This window comes from Solanum dulcamara, chromosome 1, assembly GCF_947179165.1.
Source record: "Solanum dulcamara chromosome 1, daSolDulc1.2, whole genome shotgun sequence".
NCBI classification, from domain to species: domain Eukaryota; kingdom Viridiplantae; phylum Streptophyta; class Magnoliopsida; order Solanales; family Solanaceae; genus Solanum; species Solanum dulcamara.
In genome coordinates, this window is record NC_077237.1 from 3,970,847 (window position 1) to 3,989,567 (window position 18,721).

At 32.0% G+C, this 18,721-nt stretch overlaps 2 protein-coding genes across 3 annotated transcripts; one reads left to right on the forward strand and one right to left on the reverse strand.

The window, feature by feature from the left end:
* Positions 1 to 1,158: 1,158 nt before the first annotated feature.
* Positions 1,159 to 8,992, reverse strand: LOC129898509 (ABC transporter G family member 1-like). Its single transcript, XM_055973110.1, has 9 exons — positions 8,682 to 8,992; positions 5,870 to 5,949; positions 5,302 to 5,766; positions 4,508 to 4,591; positions 4,271 to 4,399; positions 3,772 to 3,966; positions 2,951 to 3,037; positions 2,539 to 2,797; positions 1,159 to 1,607 (listed from the first exon to the last, which is right to left on the reverse strand). The coding sequence occupies exons 1-9, from the start codon at positions 8,962 to 8,964 to the stop codon at positions 1,240 to 1,242; spliced, it is 1,950 nt and encodes a 649-aa protein (XP_055829085.1). The 5' UTR covers positions 8,965 to 8,992; the 3' UTR covers positions 1,159 to 1,239.
* Positions 8,993 to 11,539: 2,547 nt separating this feature from the next.
* On the forward strand, positions 11,540 to 18,312 carry LOC129898525 (polyadenylate-binding protein 2-like). Of its 2 annotated transcripts, none has more exons than XM_055973111.1 (6): positions 11,540 to 11,744; positions 11,877 to 11,979; positions 14,566 to 14,636; positions 16,681 to 16,872; positions 17,770 to 17,900; positions 17,988 to 18,312. In XM_055973111.1, exons 1-6 carry the CDS (start codon positions 11,634 to 11,636, stop codon positions 18,034 to 18,036), a joined length of 657 nt encoding a protein of 218 aa, XP_055829086.1. In that variant the 5' UTR covers positions 11,540 to 11,633; the 3' UTR covers positions 18,037 to 18,312. The 2 variants fall into 2 exon arrangements, with proteins under 2 accessions (XP_055829086.1, XP_055829087.1); XM_055973112.1 differs by lacking the exon at positions 11,540 to 11,744 and adding an exon at positions 15,471 to 15,960 and having other exon boundaries at positions 11,921 to 11,979.
* The last annotated feature ends 409 nt before the right edge of the window (positions 18,313 to 18,721 follow it).

Below are 18,721 nucleotides of genomic sequence, written 5' to 3' on the forward strand. Positions count from 1 at the left end.
GTATAATTAGAATATATATATATATATATATATAAGGGCAGCCCGGTGCACTAAAGCTCCCGCTATGCGCGGGGTCCGGGGAAGGGCCTGACCACAAGGGTCTATTGTACGCAGCCTTGTCTTGCATTTCTGCCAGAGGCTGTTTCCAAGGCTTGAACCCGTGACCTCCTGGTCACATGGCAGCAACTTTACCAGTTTCTTAACCAATATATATATATATATTGGTTAAGAAAAAAACCAATGAATTTACTCAATTACTTGTGTAAAGATATTTTCCTTAATCTCTTCGTTCTGACTTATGTTTGGGTAATAGATGAAATGCTATGGAGTCAAATAAATAAATAAAGTTTTTTTAAAAATTTATAATTTTAAATATATGGTATAGTAACATTTATATGAGCAAAAGAAATCATGAAGTTTAAATAGAAAATAAAGTCAATTGTTTTCTAGTTAGAAATCATTTTAAAAAAAAATTAAATAAAAATATGCCATATAAATTGAAATGAATAAAGTACTCTATTTTTTTTAATAAAAAAATGTCATATTAATTCTATGATTTTAAATAATGACTCTTTTCTGGTTGATTTACGCGTACAATTTTTATTTATTGTTATAATACAAAGTTTAATTTTTGTTCTCTTCGTATTAAACCATGGATATTAGGTAAATGAGTATTTTTCTATTTTTTTAAGATAACGGTCCATTAAGTATGAAGACAAAACCTTACAGACAGTTGATATCAATATTCATTTTAAAATCTTATTTAGGCAGAATCGCACGAATGCTTATATTTTGAGGCGATCTTTAATTTTTGTTCTTCAATATTTTTGAGACATAATTTTAGATTTTGCACGGCAAAGTTTTACCTTTAACTAAGCATATGTATCATAATATTAATATAAGTTATATCAGATATTGTAAACTTTCAACACTCAGCATAATCTGTGCGGAAAAAAATGGCACGACATAAGTTTAGGTTTCGCTCGACAAAGTATTTTTACCATTAGCTAGCTAGACATATGTATCATAACATCAACACAAGTTATCAAATACAGCAAAACTTTCAACACTCAACAATCACATAATTCAATTTTAAAGATAAAAATATTACAAAACTTATGTCAGATGAAACATGTCTGAATTTTTTCATTAAGAGAGTAGCAAAAGGAAGAATTAACTTATTCTAACTTTCAACATTAAATCACTAATTACATGTATATAAGACTACATATCCACACTTTACGTGGTACAACAATATTTAAAACCTCTTACCATAGGCCTAAACTTTTCTTTACCCTTAATAATACAAAGAAAAATTAACCTATATAAAATCACCATCCCAAAAATAATAGTAATATCTCCCCACTTAGAATAATTCAATTCTACTTGAAAAATATCTCTCAATATTTCATCACGAGTAACTATTATAGCCAATCCACTATTAGTAAAATATGTAAAAGTTTCATATTCATTTTTGTAAAATCCTTGAATCGCATATTTGTGGAAGGCTAAATAGTACATTGGATATTTCCAAATTGGCATTGGAAGATCATTTGGCAATCGAAAAAACCCTCCATTTAGCATCATTATTCCTTGAATTCCGGCACCTATGAATTTAGAGATGACAAAATTAACTCATTTTTAAGTATTTCGTCTAATATATATGCTCGAATTTAAAGAGGTTGGTTATGACGTATATTTGCTCGATTGAGTTCTTAAAAAATACATTATATTTGAAGCATCAAGTCGATGTATATGAATGTGATGATATTTTGAAAAATATATCTGAGCGAATATAGATTATAACTAATTTATTGAGTTTGCTTAACAGATTGAACCTGAAACGGCTCAATAAACTATTGATGAATTGAAACATGTCAAAAATAGTGTAAACAATGTGGTCAAGATGCAAATAATAACCACAGATGCAAAAAAAAATATCAAATAAAAAATTGTGTAAATTTGAAATTTAAGTAAAATACATCAGCTTTAGTTTTTTTTTAATTAAATTAAAAAAAAGGAGGAGGTTGGGTGTTTTTGCACAAATTGAATTATGATCAATTATTTTTTCAGGTAAAATTCATAAATAGTCATTTTTTTCAATCTCGTAATTGAAAATTAGTCACTCTCATGGAGTTGCAAATTTTCACGGGTAAAACTTTAGTATACTGTTATGGAGTTTTACCTATGAAATTTGAAACTCATGATAATGACCAATATTTCTCCAATTACATGGCTAAAATATGACTAGCCCACGCTATTACCATTCACCATTCAATTATTTCATTTTGGCTCAATCCATATGATCTGCCCAAACAAGTTTAATTTAAGGCAAATTATATTATGTTTATTAATGACATTCACTATCATAAAATCATGCCCTAATTTTCGGCATATATCTCGTCGATAATATTTTTGACAAATTTTCTATCTGAAATTCTTTATCGACGAGCAAAATTCCATTGGAAATTAACGATTTTCTGATAGTAAATTTTTAATTCGGATTTAAATTTGACTCGACTCGACTCGCTCATTTACCTGTTATAATTCCCATGAGGAAGTCAGGGACAATGCTTGCAACAATCATCATTAGGCTCTCAACTAGCATCATGCAAGCAAATAACATTAGGAAAAAATAGGCAAATCTATCAAGCCCTTTTTGAACATCAGCAAGATAATAAGCCACTGCTCCAGGAACCAAAGAGATCAATAACAAGAATGGTGTTGAAGATAATGTGTTGCCAATGACAAATGCACTCACACCATAGTGTCCATTTAGCCTTTCCCGTGTAAAAAGCTGAAATTTACACGATTAAGTTACTATGATACATATAATTAATTAATAAATCGAACATAAATATAAACGTAATTAGCAGATTATAATAGATTATATTACGCTGATAATATTTTTAAAAAAATTAATGGACACAAGATGGGCAAAAATTATTACTTTCATTTCCTCTACAAAGGAAGGGAATCCACCAATTGCCATGAATGTTAAGAAGCCAACCACAAACACAAGCATTGAGCTTCTAGCCTGCAAAGGGGAAGAATTATATAATGTATAAGTTCATCAAATCTTGGGAAAATGTGTTTTTTCTTTGTTTCTCACTCAATATCTAGTATCCGCTTTGGCGTCGTATTCACCTCATGTAAGGCACGTTAAAAGGGTGAGGTAGGTATGCTCCCTATAAGTTATAGGATTTTTTTCATTTGAAGGCTCGAACTTGAGAGTTCCAGTTAAGGCTGGAGGGATCATGTACATTAATTCTACCATGATCCTCGGTTGACAATTCTTGGTACTAATTAAAGGTGCTTCTTAATTACTCCCTTCGTCGCAAAATAGTTGTCACGTTTCGCTTCTTGAGAGAACTTGACTAATTTTCGGGTTTAAATTAAATTAGATTGATTTAATAATTTAAAATTAAAATTTAGATATCAAAAATCATACGAAAAGTGCTATAAGTTGCAGATTTTTTCTCCTATCATTATGATTAAAAAAATACATCTTAAAATATTGATCAAAGTTCATATAAATTAACTCTCAAAAAATAAATTGCGACAAGTATTTTGGGACGAAAGATGTACCTCATTAATTTACCTAATGAGCTCAACTACTATAAATTGATAGCATTAAAATAATTATATATACTATATAAGTTATTGTTTATATATAGATTAAATGAGTGTACGTAGTATTTTGAAAAATAACTAGCTTAATTACTTGTTATAACTAGTTGAAATATCATGATAGCGTAAATAAATATTTACCTGAATGGAACCATAATCAGAGCCAATTTCATGGAACACAGTGCCAATGCACAAGCAAAGTGCAAGATAAATGAGAAATCGAAGCCAGTAATAGCCTAAATCACGATACATATTGATAAAAGATCTTTGACTTAAAACCCTGCATTGGGTGATGAACCCTGCTTGACTTCCATTGTTTTCGAGCAACCGTCCATTCTACTACATAGACACATGAGAACAAGTTAAAATAACAATCGATTTTCATTTCAATACATGTTAAAAAAGATAGTCCAGTGCACAAATCATTCTGAAGTCACACAAAATTTGGGGAAGGGATATAGGCACACAACTTATTAAAATATAGCAACTACAAAAAAAAACAGAACTTAGCATAAACAATTTGTGTTGCTAAATAGTAAAAACTTATTGGTAATCCTATTTCATGATTGCTTAGCAACGTATTTTAAAAAATCTTCTTTGCTATGAACTATTTAGCGATGAATTTCGAGGACATTTTTACCTTTTGGCAAATGGTGAGTACCCTTTGCCTAACATTGAGGCAAGCTTCTGATGATTCATATGACATAACAAGAGTGTCAATTGCTTTCCCAGAGCTAATTATGTTTTTGGCAAATCCTTCCTCAATGTCCTAAATTAATCAAACAAACAATATTATATTTCAAAGATTAAGACATAAAACTTGTACTGATTTAACTAAAAATACATAATTGATTGTAATTAAATCCATCAAACTTACATCAAAATCCTTGTTAATTGTTCTAAGATAGTGATCAGAAGGGTTCCTCATATATGGGCAAGGAAATCCATTGACAGCAAAAAACTAGAGCAAACATAAGAGGTGAAGATCCATAAGTAATTCCTTCAATATTGTACCATTAGATTACAATTGAACAACTATGATACGACATAAGTCATTTTTCATGAAAATAATACCCAGTGAAATCCCACAAGTGGGGTCTGGGGAGGGTAGGATGTACGCAGACCTTACCACTACCTCATGGAGATAGAGAGATTGTTTTCGAAAGACCCTTGGCTCAAAAGTCACAACCTCAAGTAAGAGGGAAAAACAATAACGTTGGTGAGAAAAAATATGCTAAAAAATAATAATAATATTAGCAAATCCAAAGAATCGTGATGAAACCTTTGAGTAAGAAAAAATGAAAGGGATCGTGCCCAATGCACAAAGTATCATGCATTCAAGCAAGATCTATAGAAAGAACGCACTCCAAGAGAGCATGATGCAGTCAGTCTATCATGACGCAAGCATCAGCGGCTGATTTCACGACTCGAACTCATGACCTATATGTTAACAACTTTACCTTTGTAGCGAGTTATGAAAAAATAAAAGTTAAGATAGTTGTAAGGAAAATGACTTTCGTCCAACGCCATAAGTGAAGAAAGTCATTTTTTTCCCTTTTGATGGAAAACATTTGTCGATAACCAAAAATCAGAATTAAACATTTTTCTGAAAAATGACTTTTGTCGTAGCTAATCCATTGAAAATTAAAGTTCTCCAAATTTTATACATACCTCATTTGCTTTGGAACCTGAGCCAAAATAAATGGTTTTACCATAAGATAGAAGGCAAAGGTTATCAAATAGCTCAAAAACTTCACTACTAGGTTGATGGATTGATGCCACAATTGTCCTCATATCTTCTTGTGCAATCTTAATAATTCTATTCATCACATGATAAGATGCTGCACTATCCAAACCACTTGTAGGTTCATCAAGAAACAATAATTTTGGTCTTGTTAAAATCTCAATACAAATACTAACTCTTCTTTTTTGTCCACCACTTAGTCCTTTTAAACTCCATCCACCAATTCTTGTGTTCATTGCTTCTTGTAGTCCCATTTCTTTTATTGTTTCTTCTGCCCTTTCTTTCTTTTCATGTAATGCCATTGATTGAGGGAGTTGTAATTGAGCTGAATAGTATACTGTTTCTTTTACTGTCAATGTTGTCATTAGTGTGTCATCTTGAGTCACATAGGCCTATGGGAAGAAAAAAAAAAGGAATTTTGAATTCTATGCATCGACGATGTAAAAAATATATTAAACTATACTGATCGTGTAATATAATTAATAATATTCATACCGAAGTTCCAAAAGCTAGTGCTTGTTTGCGACCATTGACGAGTATATCTCCACTTTGTCTTGTGTTTGAAGCTAATCTCCCTGCAAATTTTCATTAAATAGCTCGTAGATAATATAATTTGACGATCTATCGCTAATTTGTCATTAAATATGACTTAACCGTAGAATTTTGCTAAGAATGTCCATAACTTTAGTATATATCATTTTCTATATGCACAATACAATTTTTCGACAAAGTGATGTTCGAGTGACCACCTTGCAGACATCAAAATTTTGTAGCACTCTACCAGACGAGTCCTATTTCAATTAGGGTTTCTTGGAGGCTACTCTATCCTAAATCCTAATTCATGCATATATAAAGGGTATTATATTCCCTTGAAAAGACATCACGAATATTTCGTAAATTCATGAAATATTCATAAAGAGATCAAAATATGTTAAACTATTCTTGATAATCAAATAATTCAAGAAGATTCACAAATCTTTTGATCAAATTCAAATCATCCTGATTTGAAAAATACGCCACTAACGACCCCGGAATCATGGAAAAATTCAGAGAGAAGAATCAAGGGAACATATTTTATCAATAAAATTATTTTTCTTCATATTTTATTTATAATTGCAATTTATTTTTCATCACATTAATATAGCGTGCCATTAATGGTTAACGAGGATTTATTGTTTATATAACTACATGATTTGTCCGTTATTAATTTCTATTTTCTTTGGTATTTCAACAATTCAATCACTATCATAATTACTTAAGTAATGACTAATTAACTGAGGGAATAAGCCGCTAACCTACTTGTATACTAACACCATACTTGTAATTAATTAGTATAATTTCAGGAAGTGATATCACTCATGTCCAATTATTATAATATATAGTTTTTCACCTCATGTGTACTAGGAAATTTGTCAACTGATTTTATACCATAGTACACAAAAAAAAATTGCCAAATTTTAAAGCGAGACACCTTGGTCACCAACCATATAATCAGCTGTTTAATTTTGTTGGACTAGCTCACCAATTCACCAAATATTATTTCTACCCTTCCACCAAATAATAATTAAAATAAAAAAGAGATCCCTTCTTAAATAAGATAAGGATAATCATGTCACTAAATAAATAACTTATAACCTCTCAGTGAAGAGCGTTTTACTCCATAGTGGGCCTACTCACTCAGCGAGAATTCATATTAGGCGGACCATTGAATATTTTCCAATCAAGAATTTGGACAACAAAAACGTAACTACTGCTACTACACACAATTATTCCGAGCTTAAGTTGTGGTTGACTATATGAATTAATTTTTAATGATCATATAGCTTTATTTAAGCTCATCTTAGATCAATAAATAACTTATAACCTCTTAGTGAAGAGCGTTTTACTCCATAGTGGGCCTACTCACTCAGCGAGAATTCATATTAGTCGGACCATTGAATATTTTCCAATCAAGAATTTGGACAACAAAAACATAACTACTACTACTACACACAATTATTCCGAGCTTAAGTTGTGGTTGACTATATGAATTAATTCTTAATGATCATATAGCTTTATTTAAGCTCATCTTAGATCAATAAAAATGATAGTATTCCGCGTTCTAGAGGCATATTCAGAATTTAAATTTGGTAATTTTTTTAGGAATCACATAGTGTGAAGAGTTAATTACCATTTTTCCCTGCCATTTTTCAATTTACAGAAATTCCTTAAAAACATGGCAATTCAGATACATTAACTCAATAATACGGATACATTAATTCAGTTCCAGATACAAAAATTACTAACAAATTAGGATTTTTAAGTATCATCAGGTAACATTTAAAACATGATACATTGAACATAGAAATAATTTAATAATCAGAATTAATGTATCCGGATTATTGAATTAATGCATTCAGATGAAAAGAAAAGACTTTTGAAATTTTTGAGAATGGATGGAATAATGAAAAATATGAAAATATAATTAGATAATTTTTCCTTAAATGTAATGAGTTCAATCTTTCAGATTCTCATCAACAAACTTATTATACTGTTAAAATTACTATATATTTATATTCCGCATTGAGAGAGAGAAAATGTGACATATCAAAATACTTAAATTAGGGAATAAAAACATTCATCCCTTAAAACGGGTTGTTTTTTATTAGTTGGTTATTAAGTGCCAATTAAATGAGGCTGTTTTTTTTTTTTTTTTTGGCATTCCTCATTTGATAGCTATAATCCTGACAATCCATTGATGTATGACACATACGTACACACGCGCTGTTACATGTATTTTTTTGTATTTAAAGATAAATAAACTTTCAATCAAATATTTTACGTATTTGCCTCCCCACGCCCTTCCAAAAAAGCAATACACAATTGCAATAAATAAATCATTGCTTGGAAAAAAAAAAGTTACACAATATATTTTCCTTTTTGTAGAAAATACCATATTACAACTTCATTATTTTGGCTAAACCTTTTCTTAATTTGGCTAAACTAAATAAAGTTCCAATTAAGTTTTATGAATTTGGATCCAGAAAAAGAAAAAAATTACATAACTGAAACAAATAATCATTATATCTGGAAAAAATAAAAACCACATTATGAATAAAATATGCAATGTATATTAAGAACTAGTTTGGCCAAAATAAAAAACACATTCTAAGAATATCCACTTAAAAGCTGTTTTTCTTTTTTTTTTGGGCCTAAAAGAGAGTGCATTAGATAAAACTCGATAAATTTAAAAGGTTCCGATCTATTCTACCAATAAAAATTACTAGATATTTTCTTTGTAATATACAAATACAAATTAGTTAATTACCTGCCAATGCATCAAGAAGTGTAGATTTGCCACAACCAGAAGGTCCCATAATAGCCAAAACTTCACCAGGTTGAGCATATCCACTTATCCCTTCAAGTATTGGCCTTCTTCCTACTTTCTTGTCTGGCACAGTTACCCATAAATCTTTCCATGTCAAGTAAATTCCATCATCATTATAATTATCATCTTCTTTAGATGAAATATTAATCTTTCTTGCCATTAATGGATCACTTTCTTTCTTTTTTGACATGTTTTTTGGAACTTCATCAATAGTAGAATCCATGGTATAACAAAAAAAAAAATATGTGTGTTGACACTTGACACTATAATTTAGTATCTGTGTTGTACATATATATATATATAATATTTTGGTGATTACATGTGTGGGAGGTTGAGGGGTAGGGAAGAAAATTAAAGAATGGGAGTAGTAGTTAGAAAAGGGAGGAAGTTATGTCTAAGATATTTGATGATATACTTAAAAATTACAGTACAAAATATTTATGTGTTTATGCAAAAGGGTTTATTTTAAGTTAAATGAATGTGAAGAAATTTACATTGTTAGGTGTCTTTACATGTTGTGAACACTTTTATTTTACCTCTTATCTTTTTTAGAAATGCAAAATTCAAATGGATAGAACACATGATCCAACTACATGTGTTTATCACGCAATTGGATCACATATAAGAGGACATTTGGCGTGACTATCCAATACAAAAAAATCATCACACTATTGAATCACATATAAGAGGACATCTACTAGCTAAGTAAGTCTCCTTAAAATATAAAATTTGTAATTTTTGGATATATACATAGTTGGATCATGTGTTCTATCCATTCGAGTTTTGCTTTTCTATATATATATTTACTTAGCTGATAAATACAATAACAAATTCAGTGTAAAATATCACAATTGGGGTCTGGAGAGAGTAGTGTGTACGCAGATCTTATCCTTACCTTTGTGAATGTAGAGAGACTGTTTCCGATGGTCCCTCGGCTCAAAAAAAAAAAAGGAAAGCAATTCATAGTTTTGGACACAGAAAACACAAAAATGAAAAAAAAACATGACAAATAACAAGGAAAACACTACATAACATGCAAAAACTAAATAATACGATGACTACTATATAAAAAACAACAAAAATCGAAGAACGAAAAACTACGACAATGAACAGATCAGATTATCATCACAACATGAGAGTTGTACTCAGACATCAATTCACAACTCTACATACCAGAATATAGGACGAACATCTTCCTTAACACGGAAAACATGTGATCCGATAGCTTGATGATTTTTCATACTAGGAAGTTACGCCAAACCAACTTTAGCTTATTATAATTAAGTGATTTAATACAATAAAATATGCATTAATTAGTCATGATTAAGTTATTAACAAAAATCATTGTAAACTCAAAATTATTAACTTCAAGAAACAATGAAATATAATCCACATAATTAAATTGGAAAAAACCTCGCACTTTGTTCAAGTAAAAAAAAGAAAAATATCATTATATGTTTGAATTATGACTGCACGTAAAGGTGGTTTACCTAAAAATAACCACCTATGGGATAACTTGTAATATATGCCTTATTTTCGACTTAAAATAACTAAACTTGGTTAGTGACAACACTAACAACCATGTCTACTAATATCTAGTAAATTATATTTTTATTTTCAAGTATATAGAAGTTGTTTTTAATCGACACTCAGACTCAAAATAAAACTAAACTTGCTTAATGAGGATTGATACAATCATTTTTCTGTTGATGGAGATGAAAATATTTTGACATGTTTCTATATGTGGAAGCACTATTTAAAGGAATTACTATTTATGCTTTTTTCCTTCTTGTCCAAACAATCAATGGAATATAATTTTTTACTATTAAAGTCATCTTACTTCTAAAATTATTACAAGTTCAGAATATAATATTTCTTAAAATTTTACTAACTTCTCTATACACATTCGGTCTGTATTAAAAATATTGAATTCAATTAAATATGTTAATTATATTACTTTGGCTATTTCATCGTAACTCATGAAAATAAGATATAAAAATTTCAACAGAAAATTCCAAGTGAAATGAAGTACATATTAAACAAAGTCAATAGCAAGATGGTTACTGCTTCCATTTGAATTCAACATTATGTATGTAATCAATACAAAAGTGTGACGATATAACAAAATACTTTGCGCTCTAATTAAAAAGGATACGAGTTTAAAGATTGATTTTCTAACAAGAAAAGGACATTTAATTAACTATGTAGTACCAATTACAAATAAGGTCATCATGAGAAATCAATTCTTGATATTTAATTAACTATATAGTAACAACTGTAAATAAGGTCGTCATGAGAAATCAATTCTTGATTAACGATCTTTCTTTTATTATTATCTTTCTTTTTGAAAAATACGACGCCTACCATTGGCATCTACTTAGATATGAAATTCAGTATCAAATCAATCCTTAATTTCGTTTGTTCCTTTCAACAATCATAAAAAAAATAAATCTAATCCTATTGATTTGATTCCACTTCATTAACTTCTTTAACAGTCAGTATTAACTAAATTCCACCTATTATGACACTTTAGTGACAATCACTTTTATTGAGCCGAAACAAATCTTAATCGATTTTATCTAATTTAGTTCAAATTACAATGTTGATCAATTTGACCATTACTCCAATTCAATTTACCATCAGTAAAATTTCAATCGAAAAAACTACATCTTCAAAGTGGATAGATCAAAAAATAGTCTCAAATTCCATAAAACTAGGACAAAACTTAAATAGTACACCTAATCATGCTATTTGTACAAATCTCCCAAATTATTTGGCCCAACAAGGTCCAAGTGTAAAAACTAAGCCCATTGGGGATTTGGGATAAAGCATATAAAACGGCGTCGTATAGTCTGCTCTGTGCTGCCGGAATTCCCAGAGAGAGGGAGAGAGATGGATGAAGAAGAGCATGAGGTTTACGGAGGTGAAATCCCCATTGAAGGTGACATGGAACCGCACGGTGCTGACGTGGACATGGCCACCGCCGATGATGACGCTGTTAAGGTTGTCCCCTTACCAATTCTTGTTTTTGTATTTTCTTGATTTATTGATTGAAAAAAAGTGTAGATATAAGCATTTGATATGAATTTAGGGATGTTATTGATGATGCGGTTTTTTTTTTGGGGGGGATTGAAGGAATTGGATGAGATGAAGAAGAGATTGAAAGAGATGGAAGATGAAGCTGCAGCTCTTCGTGAGATGCAGGCTAAGGTTGAGAAGGAGATGGGTTCTGTCCAAGGTTGTCTTCTTTTTTTTTGGAAATTTCTTGCTTTTTGATTAGTATGATCATTGTCTTTCTGGGTTTTTGATAAGTATTGATGTTAAGTTTATTGGGTTTTCAAGTGTTGGATTTTGTTTTTGCTCTTCTTGATAAAAGTTGTGATCTTTGGGGTATTATGCCACTGCAATTGAGGTATTTTTGTTTCTGTTATAGTGGTATTTGAACTTTAAATGACTTTTTCAACAATTGGATATTGTTTTGCTCTTTTTAGCAAAGTTGTTATGTGCTGTCCAAGGTCTTCTTTTTTGATATTTCTTTCTATTTGATTAGTATTTGATCATTGTCTTTCTGGGCTTTTGATAAGTATTTATGCTAAGTTTATTGGGTTATCAAGTGTTGGATTTTGTTTTTGTTCTTCTTGATAAAAGTTGTGATCTTTGAGGTATGATGCCACTGTAATTGATGTATTTGTGTTTTTGTTATAGTGGCATTTAAACTTTAAATGAGTTTTTCAACAATTGGATATTGTTTTACTCTTTTTAACAAAGTTGTTATGTGCTGTCTAAGGTCTTCTTTTTTTGAATTGTCTTTTTATTTGATTAGTATATGATCATTGTAGTACTTATGTTTCTGCTATTTTGGAAGTTTATTGGGGTCTCAAGTGCTGGATTTCGTATTTCCATTGTAATTGATCAATGATATCTTCTCTTTTTTGGTTTTGTTTTTTTAGGAGTATTTGTGTTGAACTTTAAATGAGTTTTTCAACAGTTAGATATTGTTTTGCTCTTTTTGACAAAGTTGTTCTTTTGGGGTTATTGCCATCTTAATTAATTATAAATCTTTTGTCTTTCTTGGTTTGTCTTGAGTACTTGTGTTTCTGGTATAGTGGAATTTGAACTTTTGTTGGGATTTTAACAGTTGGATATTGTTTTGCTTTTTTTGACAAAGTTGTGGTCTTTGGGTTATTGCCATCTTAATTGATCATAAATCTTGTCTTTCTTGGTTTGCCTGGAGTATTTGTGTTTCTGGTAAAGTGGTATCTGAACTTCTGTTGGGGTTTAACTGTAGGATACTGGTTTGCTGTTTTTGGCGAAGTTGTTATCTTTGGGTGTTGCCAGTTGCCATCTTAATTGATCAGAAAACTTTTGTTGTAGTTGTGTTTCTCTAATCTGAATGTTTATTGGGTTCTTAAGCTATGGATGTTGTTTTGCTCTTGTAGACGAAAGTTTTGATCTTTGGAGTATTTGACATCTTAACAGATCAATGAGCTTTCGTCTTGTTTCAAGGAGTTCCTTCCTTGTATTTATGCTATCTGAAAGTTCATTGGGTTTTCAGAAATTTAATATTGTTTTGCTCTTTTTGACCAAAGTTGTGATCTTTTTGGTATTGCTACCTTAATTGATCGAGGAGCTTTTGTCTTTCTCGGTTTGGGAGGAGAACTCATGTTTCTGCTGTTTGAACATTTATCGGATTTTCAAGGATAAGTTCCCTTAGAACTTGTGGTCTTAAACATGCCATGACATTTTATGGTTATAAGAGCTTCCAAATATAGAAATAGACTAGAAATGTAAGAGCTTCATATAAAATGGAGCTGACGGTACTAAAAGTGACTCTATTGTTGTCGCTTATTGATGACACTTGTTCAATCTAGAGTATCAGTTGATCCCTGAATGTTACAGTGTTGTGGATATGGAATGAGAGTGGTTTATATATAGGGTGTTAGAATAAATTCATGTGGGTGTGGTAGCATCCACTGCCTTTGCCCCTGAAGATTCTTCATCTGTTTTTCATGTTGCAATATGGTTGTATGTGCTTCTTCCTTAACCTGATAACACATTTAAGTGCATAAAATGCAGGTCTCTGTAGTTTGGTCGTCGATTCAATCTATCTTCATAGGACTTTTTAAAATTTTAGTAGTTCGTGAGAAAACTAGTAGTATCGGACAAGAGGGTACTTCAATATCTTAAACTTTTCTTCAGGCAGGCCATATTGGAGTTAGGTTGTAGAGGAATCATTTGATGAGGAGATAGACACTCTAAATTGATCACCCTACCCAGGGGCGGAGGAGAGTATTAGTCACGGGTTTGGACAAACCCAATAGTTTTTTTTAAACTATGTATTTGTATTAGGAAATCTATTAAAGATATATAAATATTTAATTGTGAACCCGGTAGCTACGACGGCTATGGTTTCAGTGACAACTCCACCTCTACCCACTAATGGACTGTGGCCTGTGGGGGAGGGTGAGACTCCTAGATCCATGAAAAACATGGGCATCTGTGGTCATTAGGCTTTTGCTGAAAATTATGTCTTGTTTTATTTGGCTTCTAGCTGAATTTCAGCATTTCAATTGTGTTTCCATGTAAATAGCATTAAATGGATTCTTTCATTTGTAATTCTTTTGTTCTAACTAATTTTATGCATGCAATGTAAATTGACCTATTTCATTCTATCCTTTTTTAACCTAAATTCATTGGCTATCCTGTTAACAATGTTTTCTTAGTTATCACTGCATTATTTTTATTAAAAAAATTGAAAGATAGTAGTGTGTTTCTCTTTGTCCTATTCTAATTGGATCCTTTTTGCCAATCATTGGCTTAGCAGATCCTGCAAGTTCAGCTGCTTCACAGGAAAACCGGGAGGAAGTTGATTCACGATCAATATTTGTTGGCAATGTAAGAACCAGAAATCCGTAATGTTCAATTGCTGATTGATTTTTTCAGACATGCTATGCTGAAGATGTTTCTGTAGAACTTGATCTATGCTTGTTAGTTATTCCTTTGTTTGATTTTCTAGAGGAGCGAGCTCATTATTGCGTGAAATTACTGTATTTTGCCTGTGGGATTCAACACCATTATTGCATGAAATTACATAACTTTATCTGGAGCTTTTGTCTTGCACTTCTTATCCTTTTCATTGATATATCTTAGAATAACCAAAGGGGTCGTCTGGTTGTTGTATTTACATAATCAATCTCAGCATAAAATCTTGCATAAAAAGTGAAGTATAGTCGACGCGTAACTTATGCGGCATTTGGTTGGCAATATTAAATAATATACCCCCCAGAAAAGTTATACGGGAATCTCTATATTATGTTATGTTGAATAAAATGTGGAGTAACGGTACATGTATTAGCAATTACAGGGATCAAGCTGTTTAAGGACAAAACTGCCCCTTAAAAAGTATAATTCATGTATGACAATATCCTCATTATTAATCCTTCAACAATGACTTCATTATTAATCAACACATAAATAATCCCAACATTATAAGCCCTTCATAATTAGTATGTAAACTAAACGACCCCTAAGTTGTTGGGTTTCTGCCGGATACAAAAGAAATTTGTTGTGCGAATATCGGTATCATTATCTTCTTTTGTTTACTTTTTCCATCTCTTTTTATTTTCTAGTTATTGGGATGTTCAATTCTTCTCTTAATGTTGTCTGCATCTTGGTTTGGCTTTGATACTTCTGAGAGCCAGCTTTGACTTTCTCTCACTATGATCGCAGGGACATTCACTTTTCTGAATACAGTGGCATTCTTACCAATTTTTTTGATGATGGACAAGAGTAGTTCTGATCTTAGATATGTTTCACTTAGGGAGCATTTGTAATTACATGTTTGACTTGCGGAAAAGTTTTAATCGAAAAAAGAAAGATGAAAAGACACGAAAATAGATTACCAAAAAAACAAGAAAAAAAAAAAGAAAAAGAACAATCCCTGTTGAAAAAAGATGGAATTGAAAAAACCCTTTGAGGCATAGAAAAAAAAAGACTGAACATGGAAAAAAATATATGGGGTTGTAATATGAAAGAATTCTGAAAATCACTTTGTTCCAGAGTATTTTGTACATTAGATTCAACTCTAGTGAGAAGACTATTTTTCGATAAGTCGCAGAGCCTAGTCACTGCCATGCAAATTCTAGTTGCCGAGTCTGATTGCTGCTGGCAGCTGGTGGATGTGGTATTCCGGTTGGACTGGCTGATTAAGCCTGTTTTGGTGAGGTGTCATTACTTTGTATTCAACCTTACTCTATTGATTCTCCTTTGGCTACACGAATTGATATAATCAATCATCTGGGATGCAATTCTTATCCTTTCCTTCTGTGGTGATGTGGAAGTGAGTTTGATTGCACCTAACACTATGTTCGGTTGGGGTGAAGAACAAGAGAGCAAGATGGAAAGTAAAAGAGGTGTAGTTTAAGGAGGTACCGGTGGATGTTTAGTATTTTGAGCCTTTCCAAAGTTAGAAAGAGGAAATATAAATCTTTTCCAATTATACCAAACACGAGGGGGAGGAAATAATCTTTTAAGTAAATCAACGAGTACCTTTACCCTCCCTCCCCCTCCTTGAACCAGACATAGTGCTGAATACATAATTCGGCTTTAGCGTGTGTAGATGTTGCAATGACAGAATTTTTTCCGGATAGTGTCCTAACCAAGATAGGGGGGTTATTGTACTGGATGGACATTCTCTTTGTAGTTAGAACTTAGAAGGCCCTGGAGCTCAAAACTCTTATTTTCTTCCTCAAAGGATGTCACTGATCCAATTTTTCTATGCTGCTTCTTAAAGATTAGAGAATTAGTATTACAATATTCAAACCTTGCAAAAAAAACCTAGCTTTCTGTTGTGTAAGTTGTCAGGTACATATTCAACAATGTCAGATTTGATTATGACTAATGTTTCTCAACCAGCTCGTGCTTCGTGTTGATTTGACAGGTTGACTATGCATGCACTCCAGAGGAAGTTCAGCAGCATTTCCAGGCATGTGGTACTGTCAATCGCGTTACCATTCTTACTGATAAATTTGGCCAACCCAAAGGTTTTGCATATGTGGAATTCATTGAACAAGAAGCTGTTCAGGAGGCACTCCAGTTGAATGAGTCTGAACTGCATGGACGTCAGTTGAAGGTAAAATTCATTTCTTTTACCTGAATAGAATTTCTTCATCTGATCAAAATGGAAAAAGAAGAAAAACCGGTGAAAACGTATAAGAACATGAAAAGTTCTCAGGAGTAATGATTTGCTAGAAACTTGAACTGGCCTATCAATTTATGATTTGTAACATTAGTCAAGTTAAGAAGATCTTGCTGTTATTTGTTGGTTTGTCTTGCTGATGTTTGCATTATGTTGTTTATGTCTTAAAATGATTTATCCATAGTTTCTGGTTCTAGACCTGTGCAAATATTGGGTTCTGACGAATAAGGAAGAGATGCTGAAGTGAAAAAAATAATACTATTAGATGTTTCCGTTCTCCTTGGAGTTCAAATTTCTAAAAGCTGATCATATTAGAAACGACAACTTCTTTCTTCTCTAACTAGGAGGTTCATTCTTCAGCCTTTATTGCTGTGTATAAACACTATGAGAAATTAATTCCATTGGCAACTAAAAAGAGCAGATGATACATAGTTAGGATATTTTGAGTTATTTAAGTCATTTTTTCCTTGCTTTTATGGCTTATTAAATTTTGGGTAATGAAGTGGGACGAGAACTCTGGGAGACTACAGTTCAATTCAAGTCTGCGACAAGAAATGTAAGGTTATTTTTTCCTTTCTGCATAATCCCAGGCAGCAGAGTTGCCTGGTATTTGTGTTGGTTGGGGTTGTAGGATATACACAGTGCAGTAGTCAAGATGCATGAGGGAGTATATTATTGGCATATTTTAGGTCATATAGTAAAATGATCCTGGTGGATGGTGTATTTGCCCTCCTAATTAAAAAAAATGTCTTTATTCCCAGCTCCTTATCATACCTCTGGTATTTGTGTTTGTGATGCATAGCGTCTAATGCTGCTCTTGTAAATTTACAGGTGATGCCCAAGAGGACTAATGTTCCAGGGATGAAGCAGTTTCGCCCAGGGCGCTTCAATCCATACTTTGGAGGTTACAGGTCTAGAAGACCTTATGCAGCCCCTTATTTCTACTCGCCATATGGATACGGGTGAGGATTATGATTCTCTTTGATTATCTCAAACCTTTCACAGCCCTGTTATACAACTTCTTTTTTACTATTTAGCGTGTTTTGCAGAAAAGTTCCAAGATTCAGGAGGTCTGCGCGATTCATGCCTTACTATTAAAAGATGCCAAAATCTGATGAATGCAGACACTAGAATCATAATTAAATACTGATGCTGTCGTCTGGAGACCACCCTTTTCAATTTTTTACCAATGTATCCTTTAGGTTTTGGTTGAGACATTGTAGTAGCTATCTAGCATAAGTTTATGCTTCCTATTTGCATTTGAAATTGGTCAAAATCTCTTGTACAACACTAGAATAATTCCGTTGGATATTGAGAGGTTATTTTGTTTACCATATTAACAAAAAAGATAATCACAGCATGACATTCCACGTATGTTATGGTTCAGTGTTTGGTTAGTTGTACGCACAACAACAAACTCAGTGTAATCTCATATGTGGGGTCTGGAGAGTTGAGAGTGTACAAATATGTTCAATGTTTGGTTGGTTGTACATGAAAAGATAACTCGTTAAACTTATTACACAAGAAGGGACACTGGCCACATTAAAGTTACCTTCTGAAGAGTTCTTTTTGATATCCAGAAATTGTGCAACTACAGTTGTTCTTCTACATAACTTGTTTATAAACCAAACGACTCAAGAGTTAGCTATTAGCTATTGATACACTGATAATTTATGTCCGTACAGGGGTAAGGTCTACCTACACGCTCCAAACCCACTTATGAGATTCTATTGGGTTTGTTGTTGTACTACTTTATGTTCATATGGTATTGATATAGCTGTGT